At 42.0% G+C, this 13,067-nt stretch overlaps 1 protein-coding gene across 1 annotated transcript in view; it reads right to left on the reverse strand.

The window, feature by feature from the left end:
• The window catches only part of mcf2l2 (MCF.2 cell line derived transforming sequence-like 2), a 124,938-nt gene that overhangs the window by 74,242 nt on the left and 37,629 nt on the right, over positions 1–13,067 (reverse strand). The window contains exons 3-11 of the mRNA XM_071528542.1: positions 9,186–9,300; positions 7,683–7,773; positions 6,075–6,194; positions 4,144–4,260; positions 2,581–2,730; positions 1,512–1,636; positions 1,221–1,335; positions 989–1,108; positions 323–514 (exon numbers count right to left, since the gene is read on the reverse strand). Coding sequence (XP_071384643.1) covers positions 323–514; positions 989–1,108; positions 1,221–1,335; positions 1,512–1,636; positions 2,581–2,730; positions 4,144–4,260; positions 6,075–6,194; positions 7,683–7,773; positions 9,186–9,300 — 1,145 coding nt within the window. The remainder of the gene's footprint in view (positions 1–322; positions 515–988; positions 1,109–1,220; positions 1,336–1,511; positions 1,637–2,580; positions 2,731–4,143; positions 4,261–6,074; positions 6,195–7,682; positions 7,774–9,185; positions 9,301–13,067) is intronic.

Genomic DNA, 13,067 nt, shown 5'->3' on the forward strand with positions numbered 1-13,067 from the left:
CAAATGTAATGAAAGCGAGGTAAGAAATATGAAAGCGAGGCAAGAACATAAAAGGGAGGTCAAAAACAAATAATAAAAGGTCAGTACATAAAAGCAAGTCTGTAAAAATAAGAGGTGATTTAAAAGATGATACAGATTTTGCAGCCTAAGCTCCTCAGGCAGGTCATTCCAAAGTCTAGAAGCGAGAGGCAAATACCCCAAATCACCTCTTGTTTTTTCATCAAAATCAGCTCTTGTGTTTCTTCGTAAAAGTGCAGCAAAAACCTGACTGTGACTTCCATTCAATAGACCTGAAATGAAACTGTCGCGTCGTTCTCCTCACCTTATCTATGCCCCGGTGTATCTGCAGAGATTTGGACAGCACGTCCGTCTTCTTCTTGGCCTCGTTGCTGAAGTCGTCGCAGACCCGTCGGAGCTCCACGCATTTGGGGCGGATGGAGTCCACAGCGTAGTGGTTACTCTGGATCAGCTGGTCGCCGTGCAGCGCGTGGAGCTGGGCCTTCTCGAGGGTCGCCTGGGGGAACAGCAGGTCGCGATGACTTCAGCAATAAAGCGACAACAGCAGCGATGTAGAAGTGTGACCTAATGTAATATTTAATATGTTCAAAGTGGTGCTTCTATTTTCAAATGGTAGAGAGCCAATTTGAAACAAACACTTCAAATACGTACAAACCCTGTACCATGTATGCACCATGCGAGAACTTTCAATCAGAGAAGAGCATGTTTTATTTATTTAAAATTAAATGTGAAATAATTGCTGAATACAAAATTCTTAAAATCTTTCTTACTTTTTTTTCCTAATATTATCGGATTAAGATTCACTGATTCGTTTGAATACAATAGAGTGTTCAAATATTGTATTTGAGGTTCAAAAATGGCTAATGTAATACTGGTCTATCATGTGTTCTGTCTGTGGAACAACAAAAACTGCTTAATATGCGTGTGTGTGTGTGTGTGTGTGTGTGTGTGTGTGTGTGTGTATATTGACCTGAGCCTTCTCCTCCAAGGCCTTGAGTTCCTTAAGCAGATGTTCCACTCTGGCCACACAATCCCCGATATCTGATAGGCCGGTTAGACTGTCCGTCAAACTGTCTAGAGACACCTTGACCTGGACGATCGAGGAAGGAAAAGACACAGAGAGAGAGAGTGTTTTTTAAAGTAGGTTTTAACTACGTTTTTGAAGTTGACAGACAGACAGACAGACAGACAGACAGACAGACCTCTCTGAAGTCCTGTTCAAAGTGGCGTAACTGCAGGCACTGCTCCAGCTTCAGATGGTGTTTAGACCAGAACTGCTCGAAGGCATTCTCTGTCTCATCCAGCTGGGCCAGCAGCCTGCAACACACACACACACACACACACACACACATACACAAACAAAAGCTGAGAATTAGTGAACCACCAAATTTTGAGACATAAAGAGTAACTGGTAACATCACTAGCCAGTAGGCCTACCTGGAAAGGCTGGGTGTAAAATACATAATATAGATAAGGCTTGCAGTGACCATCACCTTTCCACGGTGGTCTGGTTCTCCATCTCGTCTGGGTTCAGTTTGTGGCTCTCTGACTTGGCTGCCTGCTCCTTGATACAACCGAGCAGGGTGGTCCCCTGCTTCAAAGCTAGCTTCAGTTCATCCTAGGTTCAGATAAAGGGAAACACACATAACAGGACATAATGTTAATAACACTGGTAAATGTGTGGTCCATTTGTGTGTACCGGTATGTGTTTGTGTGAGCCTTTTAAAGGAATAGTTTTTTGGAGACTGGCCTATAGTGTATAAAAACCTCCTTGGTTAGCATGGCGCCTACTATCACTCAACATGGTGTATGCTAAAGTGTTAGCATGGAGCCTACTATCACTCAACATAGTGTGCGCTAAAGTGTTAGCATGGACCCTACTATCACTCAAACAGTGGTGGAAGAAGTATTCAGAACTTTGACTTAAGTAAAAGTAGCAATACCACAGTGTAAAAATACTTTGTTACAAGTAAAAGTCCTGCATTCAAAATCTTACTTAAGTCAAAGTACAAAAGTATTAGCATCAAAATATACTTAAAGTAGCAAAAGTAAAAGTACTCATTATTCAGAATGGCCCATTTCAGAATCATATATATCATGTTATTGGACTATAATTATTGATGCATTAATGTGTTCATCACTTTAATGTTGCAGCTGGTAAAGGTGGAGCTCATTTTAATTACTTTATATACTGCTGGGTAGCTTAACCTACAAAAATATATCATAATTTATTTGTTGATTTATAATATGTATTAATAATCTAAATCTGCAAAGTAACTAGTAACTAAAGCTGTCAAATAAATGAAGTGGAGTAAAAAGTACAATATTTCCCTCTGAAATGTAGTGGAGTAGAAGTATAAAGTAGCATGAAATGGAAATACTCAAGTAAAGTACAAGTACCTCTAAATTGTACTTAAGTACAGTACTTGAGTAAATGCACTTAGTTACACTCCACCACTGCACTCAACATAGTGTATGCTGAAGTGTTAGCATGTGTGCATACATTGAAGCACCGTCCGTGTTAGTGTGTGTTGTTGTGGGCTATAGAACCCAGTAAGCTACCTTGAGTTTGTTGTGTTTGTCGGTGTGTGCGATGAGCAGGTCTTTGGTGCATTGGACGTCGTTGGGCAGCTCCGTCTCTGCCAGGTCTGTCCCAAACTTCTGTAACATCTGGGCTGTGGTTTTCACTGTCACGGCAAAGTTCTCTATGGCCTATGGAAGAACACACACACAGCCTGTAACATAACTGTTCCTAAAGGAAATTGAAATCTGTGATTTCTCTACAGTTGTGTTGTCTTTTTACCTATCTTATCCTCAACATCTTCATATAAATAAATGTCTTGGTTGCTACTCTATCACTTGATATCACACAGCTGCCAGCATCTGTAAGGACTCCACACGCCCATGCCATCGTCTGTTTGAACTCCTTCCATCTGGCAGACGTTATAAGGCCTTTTTTGCCCGCACCTCCAGACTGAGAAATCGTTTCTTCCCCAGAGCCATATCTGCTCTGAATCAGTCCACCACGTATTCCCCATAAACTGTCTGACTGCCCCCATATTGTCTGCCACAGCCGACTTCACATGCACACACATACTGCACTGTGCCACCAAATAAGCTATACAGTTACACAGGGGTCCACTCTGCTTCATTCTGTGTTACTGTCTGGTAATAACCTCAGTTTTCAGGGATTAACACATTCATCCACTTTGTGTTTTATGAAGACTCTATATCTACATTCCCATACTGTACTGGTTTTGTTGCTGCACATCTGAGCTGTAGTTCTATTTACTACTGCTGGACACTGTTTATACTGTTCGTTACTTTATTGCTACTTTATTGCTACTTTTTTTTCCTCATTTATTGTTCTATTTTTACCTATTTATTGTTCTTTTATTGCATCGAGTACGGAAGCCGCAAACTTATTCTCGTTGTACTTGTACAATGACAATAAAGATATTCTATTCTATTCTATTCTATTCTATTCTATTCTATTCTATTCTATTCTATTCTATTCTATTCTATTCTAGTGATTCAAGGTATATCCAGTTCATGCAAGCTTTTCCATTTGCTGTTGTAAACACTCGGTCACTGGTAGCTCTTTCCTGGTAATCCTCTGCTGCACAGAAAGTGATGCATTTTACGTTTCCAGTTTCTTTGGCATCAAACAGAAGAAGAAGAACTGGGTAGTTAGTATGAGCAGTGATAGCCACCATGGCTGAACAGACAAAGAAAAGAGAAACTCAAACTGCATCAGAAAATCCATGACGTCACAGGACTGGACACACTGTTTGATTGACAGGTGACAGCTACCTCTCCAAAAACGAAGAAAAAGAGATCTGTTTAGATCCAGTAAATTCTGGTTTTTCAGATCTTGGTGAACAGATAAAAAGACAGCCTTGACATCAGGGGAAAATAAAGGCTATGCAAATCCACTTTACAAGTTTTTCTTTCGAACTCCGAGAAACTGCACAGACCGAGACTCATCCACTTGTTTGACTATTCAAATGTAATTCAAATACCCATTGCTAATTTTTGTCTTCCTCCTGTGAGTGACCGCTCACACACTCAACAACAACACACATTTCAATACACATGCACGCACAGGTCTGTATGTGTACTCACAGTCCGGTGGTGTATCCACTGACTGTGACAGTACTCCAGGTTTCCTCCTAACTCGCAGGTCAGCTGGCCTTTATCCACGTAGCCGTGCAGGTCCGATAGAGAGTTCAGCATCACGATCTGCAAACACATCATTGTACTGATATCGGTTCTGTGCCTTAAAATATACCCTAAGCCCCAGCAAATTATCCCAGGTACTGTCAACGCTGTTTTCACCATCTTTTTTTACATTATTCTCTATGGAGTTGTCAAAATGTGTCATTTCACAGTCAGAGGAATGGAATACACTTGTTTCCCATGTTTCTGGGTATGGGAGATAGTAGTGAACGTTCACTGATACTGACTGAACAGTCCCAGGGTATATGAACCTCAGATTTAAAAGCTAAAATTGTGTGGTATTCCCGGGTGAGCGTGGAAGAAAACTAGCCTAGCCTCCAGAGAAACATCTTATTAACATCTCTCTTTCAGGTTTGCGGTCAATTCACTTTGAATTCGATCAATTCGCTATCTCGATTGAAAATGTAATTCACAAAAATATTCCCAGAGCTTTATTTCATAACCATTCAGTTTTGCAATGCTGAAGCAATACTTCCGGAAATGATGGGATGGAAATTCGACTGAACCCCATTCTATTTAAAACAAGGTCTGGCCTGGACAAAGACTCTATGGGTGCAACAGGATGGAAACTAATGTTGAAAAGTGTGTGTGTGTGCATTTCTTCAATGCACAGCCTTGTGTGATTCAATAGGGTTGCAGAAAATGGAGAAGTGATAGCGCTCGGGGGTCAGTTAAGACCACTTCCTTGCTAATTTCACAAGCTCAAACTGAGGTGTGAAGAGCCCAGGAGGAGGTGCAAAGACAAAAACACCACACAGTGACCATGCATGCAGTATAAATGCTGAAACCCAGGAGGGTGTAGGGATAATTCACACATCCACACTGAAACATGCAGTGGTTAGCAGCTCCGTTAATCAACATTTGACGGATGATGACGTGCAGGAGGTGGTGCAAGATAAACATCAATACACTTTGCACACTACGATATTGTGGCACAGTGAAAATTCAGATAAAAATTGTAGTCTTTGCCCAGGCGATACCTCGTTTAAAGAGGACTGGGTTCAATTCAATTTCAGTTCAGTCAATTCAGGAGGTAGAATTGCTTCCAAATTACAAAACTGATGGCAGCCAAGTCTAATCCTGTAGGTTTATACTGCACCTGCAGGTTCAGCTTTAACCCAAACAAGCCCAAAAGTTTCAGAATATGATAAAACGGCATAGTAGAAATTCATATAAAAACAGCATTGGAAGCTGTTTTGAACTGATGCCAGAAAGATATTTAGGTTCTGATTTCACACAACGATGCAGGTTGCAGGTTACAGGCTTACACAAGTTTTCAAGGTTGATGTAGGCCGTATCATCTAGTCAATGTCTAAATGTTTGCTGGGAAGGGTTGCCAGTTTGATCCCTATAGTCCCAACAGTGCCAGATACTGCCATAGTCCTATGAGCAAGGGCGCCTAACCTTATTGTACATGTATGCCAACCTGCTCCGAGGATGCATATTGAAAAAGTGGTTAAAATGAGCTAAATATTGTGATACAGCGCCATGGGCAGTTGTCATTATGGGATTTGTCCATTCACCGACATTCACAAACCTAATCTCTCTCTGTCACACACAGCACGGTGATGTTTAACCATGCTTAGAGGACTCATATGGTGTAGTGCTGATACTGAAACAGGCTTAAGGAGGACATGTTGCACGGTACAGTGGGAGTGCATGCACACAGAAGACGAGAGTGCACTCTTTTGCATGCGTAATCGCTGCTTCCAGATGAAAACCTTATATCTTCGAGTGAGTTAGGAGGTTTTTATCTCATAGCAGCTGTGTAGAAGGAGAAGACGTGGTTAATGTGGTTGGTACTGAAGCATGCTTACCGGTACCTTCATTTTAAAGTCGTCTCGGTGCAGCTTGATGCCGATGTCCGCTATCGCCCTCTGGAAGAACCTGGACGGTCTCAGCACCAGCACCAGCTGGAGGTTCCCCGGAAATGCCCCCTAAATAACACACCAACATGTGGATGTCTGATTACATCTCTCTCTCCTTGTTCTGTGTACATAGTGTAAATGATCAGAATCAGAATCAGAATCAGAATCAGAAATACTTTATTGATCCCCGAGGGGAAATTGGGAAATGATGTGTGAATGTGTGTGTGCTTATGTATATGTATTGGGTATATAAAAAACATAAAAGCAAAACAATATGACAGCAGCTTATACTGAACATGTACTGCTTCTGGTTATACTATCCATTTACCATTCACATGTCTGTAGGCTAGTTAACGCTCTGAGAGTCAGCTGAAGCTCATGCAAAATATATGAAAAACCGACAAATACATGAACCATAAGGCTTGTCATTCGCCGTGAAAAAATGCATGAATTGAGCCTGTGACATTATTTCTCTCATTACTTCTCTTTTAAAACTGTCAGTGTGGTAACTACATCTCATGATGATGACGTGTCTACTAATAATAAAAGAACCTGGCCTGAGATGTTCCGAAACAGCAGAAGCTACAGTGGTAACTGTATTAGCACTGCCCCCCCATCCTGCATCCATCCTGAATTACTACTACAGTGCAGCAGAGAGCATCGGCAGTGCAGCAAGAAAGCAAAGAGTGGGACTTCTACCATGGCTACAACTATACATATCACAATCTGTCAGAACACAATTCAAGAGTACATTGGAGCACATGAGGCGTGTACATATTGCCATTTGTTTTAGCTTATTTGGAGTATCCAGCTGTTTGGGTTTATCACATCAGGACCATTCACATGTCCAATAAGATGTCAGCCACAGGGAAAAGTATACCAAAATATCTAAACCTTTAAGCACTCACTGTATTGCCCTCTATGCCAAACACCAGTAGTGTTGCACCTGGACAGCACCAAGCCACAAAGTCTTTGAATACACGATTTGACCCAGGTCTGCAATCAATGGGCCATTTAGTTCCCATGGACTGCCCTCTAGGGGACACAAGTGTGCATTACAACACAGTGCATTGGCACTCCAAGGACAGCAGTCAAGGCAAAGTTAAAATAGACCCAGAGATTATTCTAAAGGAACTGTTCAAATGTTGAAAAATATGATCTATGTTATGTCCTCAACTGACAGTAATGTAAGGCAGCCTGAAAAGCATTCAAGATCAGCAGGCTCGTGGTCTGAAACCAGGGTAAATTTACCCTGGATAAGCCTGCGCTATTGGCTGCCAAATGAGCAGCCATCTCTGAGGCCTCATTCAACACTGCTATTTAAATCCTAGTGCAGATAGAAGATGCATCATGTGGTCTCTAATCACATTTTTCCAAATGATCTCCATAGGTTGTTTATCTGGTTACCAAGTTAACAGCTAATCAGGTTCCAAATCTGTCTCTGGTGTTTTTGCTCTCATGTTGAAATGAGGCTTGGTTTCCAGTTTCCAGATGTAAACAAGGATGCGTCTTTTATTTCCATGGTGATTTTAATGCAAGGTGCCTCACAGTACTTACAGCTATCCTGGTGAGGGAAGCCTTGACGGAGCTCCATTTGTCCTTCCGTCGGTCGATGATGATGATGAAGCCGATGCTGGCAGCATCCAGGCTGGAGACAGAATGGACATACAGAATTACATTGACATTACAGTGACATGTGATCCCCTAATATTGGAGGTTCACTGTTCCTGAACTTCTATATGAGGTGTGCATGTTGAAAAGTAAAAACACTTTAGCAAATGCAAAGGCACCATTACACTTACCATGATGAGGTAGTTTCCAGCAAACCCATCACAGTTTAATAGGGGTAGGTGAGGTGGTGTGATGTTAACTGAGTTTAGCCCCAGAGCCAAGACACAGAGAGGCTAATTAAGTTTAGAGCAAAATTTAAAGGAATAGCTTTTGGTAGATTGTCCAGTTGGTCAACTTGAGAACATGACACCAAAATCATCCTTGTGTCCCTTGTAGATTGGCTCCAGTGCTCATATAATAAAAACTACAACAACAACTTTTTATTACTAAAAGGTCAATCTTCTTACTTTGGATAATGCTAGTGGCCCGCTATCACTCAACATAGTGTCTCCTAAAGTGTTAGCATGGAGCCTATCACTCAGTAGTGTCTGCTAAAGTGTTAGCATGGAGTCTACTATCACTCAACTCTGCTAAAGTATTAGCATGAAGCCTACTATCACTCAACATAGTGTACACTAAAGAGTTAGCATGGAGTCTGCTATCACTCAACATAGTGTACGCTAAAGAGTTAGCATGGAGTCTACTATCACTCAACTCTGCTAAAGTGTTAGCATGGAGCCTACTATCACTCAACCTAGTGTACGCTAAAGAGTTAGCATGGAGTCTACTATCACTCAACTCTGTTAGCATGGAGTTTACTATCACTCAACATGGTGTGTTAAAGTGTTAGCATGGAGCCCACTATCACTCAACTCTGCTAGCATGGAGCTTACTATCACTCAGCATAGTGTACGCTAAAGTGTTAGCATGGAGCGTAGTGTCACTCAACTCCGCTAAAGTGTTAGCATGGAGCACCAGAGCCAATGAGCTACTGGGAACATATGGATGATTTTGGTGTCTCTGTTCTCATCACTTAACAGGTAAGTTGACCAACAGGACAATCTACCACAAACTTAGTGTACAACATTCCATAAAACGTTGCCTTATAGAGCTCTGTGTCCTGTTTCTGGGGCTGAACTCCATTAACATCACACCACCTCAGCTCCTCCTATTAAGCTGTAATGGGTTTGCTAGAAACTACCTCATCATGGTAAATGTAATGGAAGCCACCACATGATGAAACACCTAGCTGTGGGCTAGCTGTTATACATTACATTACGACCTGTTTAATGTGATCCTGTAATGTTTCGATCAGCAAGAAGGGAGAGGTTAAATAGAGGTCTCTCAAGGTTTTAACGCACAGTGAGTAGAGATGTCTTCTTTTGGCTAATGGGTGATAGGGTTATTGTCTAATTATGAGTGTGTGTGTGAGTGTGTGTGTGTGTGTACCTGGGGATGCTGGTCAGGTAGGTGACCACATTGAGGAAGTCTTCGTCAGGCAGGTCGCTGAAGGCAGAGTACTCTGGGAAGGTGATGATGGGGGCGCCATCTTTCCCTCGCCCTCCTGCAACACAAAAAGGACATCCTTAACTTCTAGATTCAGCCTAAATTCTCAGCATTCCTTCAGCTGACATCAATATATTTTCAATCCCAACCATTGATGAATTGAATTGATGATTGAAGGAGGCCCACTTCACCGCCAGAGAGGCTCAAAACTCAGTTCTGCTCTCTGCTGTCAGACACAAACCAGTTTCATAATTGATGGAATTTCTGGAATATCATGGAATTTTGGGGGAGTGTATTCCAGGTAGGAAAAGTCAGGAAATATCAATACAAACAGGTCACTTTACAGGAATATACCAGAATGTGTTTTCCAATTTGTTTCACACATTCATGGCATTAGATATATACTATATATAGTTTTCAGCCCAACTATAGTGGAAACCAGACTTTTCACTCCTTTAGAAAAACATTAAACCACCAGGAGGGAAGAACATTTTTAGGTCATGGAGGCACTCTGACTTAGTTATGGAAAGTCATGTAAAAGCCATTGATAAAGTGGGACATGTGCCCATAGACAGCTGCATTTACACACAGCAGACACTAGATGGCAGCCTTGCACTGATGTTTCTCTCTTTCCCTGCCTTTCTTCAGTTATTCACATATTGACCCAGCTAGACTTCACCATTGATTGTACAGTGAATAAAGGCAAAGATTTCACTTTCTGCAGCGTTGTTTTCTCTCTGCCTCTACAGTATTTCTGCCTGCTCTCTGTCTCTCTATCTCTCTCTGTCTTTCTGTCACCTTCCCTCTGTCCGCATTCGTCTCTCTTTCTTTTTCTCTCCCTTTAGCCTCAGTCCTTTCTCTGTTTAACTAATCAAGAAGCTCCCATGGCTGCGCATTCATTTACACTGTTATAAAACAGACACATAGTTCCCACTTAGAGTGTCATGGCTTACTGGAATTTCATATTCCATCTGCTCTGGTATACTTTACCATCTTTTTTTCCGGTACAAAATAAAAGCCTTTTTTTCCAACTGATGTACAAGGTTACACGCCCACTGACACTCGCATGCACGCACGCGCCATGATGCCGAAAACAGCATGTCATTTCATTTCCTGCGCTACCCCACCTCCTGTCTCCCGGTGCAGCACTGATCATTCTTTCAACCAGACACATCCAATCAAATGGCTGAAGACTGGAAAATCTATGCCTGACCCTGCGGGGCGACTGGAGCGTGTCGTATGGTCCCACATATGTCATACTGGCCTTGGTAAGCCCCAGTAGGGGATTGGTGCATGCAGTATGTCATATCGACCTATACATGTCCCAACAAGGTGACTGGAACATATGTCATAAGCTCTATAAGACCATAGAGGGTTGGGCTATGAGACTGATGCTGTTGTTGTTGATGCTGATGTCAATCCGAGGTGTTAATAGTAAAAACAAATCTAGCCAAAAGAGAAAAAATGCTTTCACTTGGTAAGCATGAAGAGAATAAAGGTGTTTGGCTCAATTCTCCACAAAAATCGAAGATAGAATCTCAAACTGCATCAACAGAAAATCCAAGGAAAAAGACAAAGTCACAGTACTGGACACTGTTCGATGGACAGCTTAATCCGAGAATTTCCCAGATTTCCACTTTAGGGCATCACAGTTCGGACGTCACAAAGATCTTATATGAAGGAAGAGACCGAAATATCGAGCCAAGAGAGCATCCCACACCAACCCACATCCCACCGAGAAGGAAAAATTGGCACACAGGCGCACACATACTAACAGTTGCGGCAAGGGCCATAAACCAGGCCTGTGTTTGCCCCACAGTTAAACTTATGTAACTCCAGAGGCCAGTCATGCTGAGACAGGGCTTTTTTAGAAGTGGTTGTTATTTTGGCTGTTGTGAGAGGTCTGAGAGAAGGAATGACAGGCATCCCCGGAGAACCACGCGAGCTCTGCCCTGCCACCCGGCCCACAGCACATCTGGAGGCACTGAGTGGGGCCCAGTACCAGTTATGCTACCATGATGGAGACTTCCAGATGGGAGAGGCAGCAGCTTTGACATTTCTGGGAGGTCATGGTGGACAGAGATTTTACAGACATTTCAGAAGTTCCAAAGCCACGTTTGAACTCTTGTAGACTGAACCATCAGCATTGTCGGGCCGATCATATCAAACCAACCATCATTATTTATCCGATATATTTCCATCACTATTCATTGCATTGTTTCTTCATCCACAGAACAAGATTCCATTTTAACCGAGCATAAAAAAGCTGTTTTGTGATATTTTGGAGATCAAATTTTGTCATTTCCATTCAGTTTTTCTTATTCGATACACTATAATTCGCAAAATGGATGGAAACTCAGCTAGTGATATTCTGACGATTCAATCAAGTAAATTCAAGCTTCATGCATTTGTGACACTCTATTGATCGCTGAAAGAGAACTAGTCTTCTCCCATGCCCCCCTCCACAGAGAGGTCAGAGGTCAGGCTCAGCTACAGAGCAGCACCTGGAGCTGGAAGGGATTCAGGTGTCTTGTTCAAGGACAGTCTTCCTAGTCACTATGCCACCCTGCTGCCCAGTTAACATATTTAAAAAGAATACACTGTATACAGATACTTCTTTGGTTAATTTTTGTCTTTCCTGCACTTCCACTGTTTATTGGATGAATTCAGAGCATGATGTTATATTAATGGAAAGGCATTCCTCCACATCTGTACAACTGCAAAAGAAATAATAATAATAATACATAAATTTTTACAAAGTGCTTTACATAAAAATAAGAAGAAGAACTAGGCAACACACTTTATTTTCCCACAGTATTTAAGTGGCAACATCTGATCAATTTTGGCAACCACAAAACTGTTGATTGCCGTTTTTCCTGCTTTGATTTCAGTCTGATGTCAAGGGAATACACTGACTTTTTGGCAAATAACTCCTCTTAGATCAGCTTACCATTCTGCAACGACTGTCGAAACCTAAATTAATACCGGACAAACAGGAGTGAATCTGCTGCCAATCTTTTCTTTGCACAAGCAGAAGCGGAGCTGCCAACAGCCTAGTTGCCAAAAGGTTGTGTATTCTCTTAAAAGAACTTCTCTCAAAAACACTTTTCTTTTGTGCTCATTAAAAGGTTAGCCATGTGTGCAAAATTCTACCAAAATCCAGTTGCACGATGATGAAAAGAGGCTCCATAAAGACATGGAGTGCTGACAGATAGAGTGCGGTCTGCCAGACAACACAAGGATGTGATAAAACTGCCGTTTCCATGACAGTAACAGGAAGGAGTTACTAGACCAGTGTTACTGTGTGTGTGTGTGTGTGTGTGTGTGTGTGTGTGTGTGTGTGTGTGTGTGTGTGTGTGTCAACTCCAGGAAGGCCCGAGGCTGAATACCTCCAGTGAACCACAGTGTTATCTGGGATTGAACTGCTCATAAACTCTGATACATTTCCTTTTTCCATTCTGTCCTAACAATCACAACACCAATCTAACAGACAGCTGAATAGCTTTCGGTGCAGTTCTATGCAATAGCACATTACCCATCAATGTGCGATTTCCCCCTATGGGAAATAAGGATTTGTGAGTGAACCAAACAGCTGCGTTATTCACACAGTCCTTCCCTCTATGACTCATATGAATGACCAGAACAGCAGCTTAGGAAGTGCCTGTGAATGTGCTGAAGTTGGGCTGAAGTTGCTACTATTTCAGCATGCATCAGCAGAATTAAAACAGAAAGTTTCCATACCAGTATACCAGCAAGGTATACTGAGGACTGGAACAGGGAGAACTGACAGTGTTAGAGGTGGGTGGTATCCCTATATACAGATAG

The sequence above is a fragment of the Centroberyx affinis genome, unplaced genomic scaffold (genome assembly GCF_046629955.1).
Source record: "Centroberyx affinis isolate AG114_WGS23_722 - 3 ecotype Tasmania unplaced genomic scaffold, CSIRO-AGI_Caff_v1 ptg001688l_1, whole genome shotgun sequence".
Classification (NCBI taxonomy): Eukaryota; Metazoa; Chordata; class Actinopteri; order Beryciformes; family Berycidae; genus Centroberyx; species Centroberyx affinis.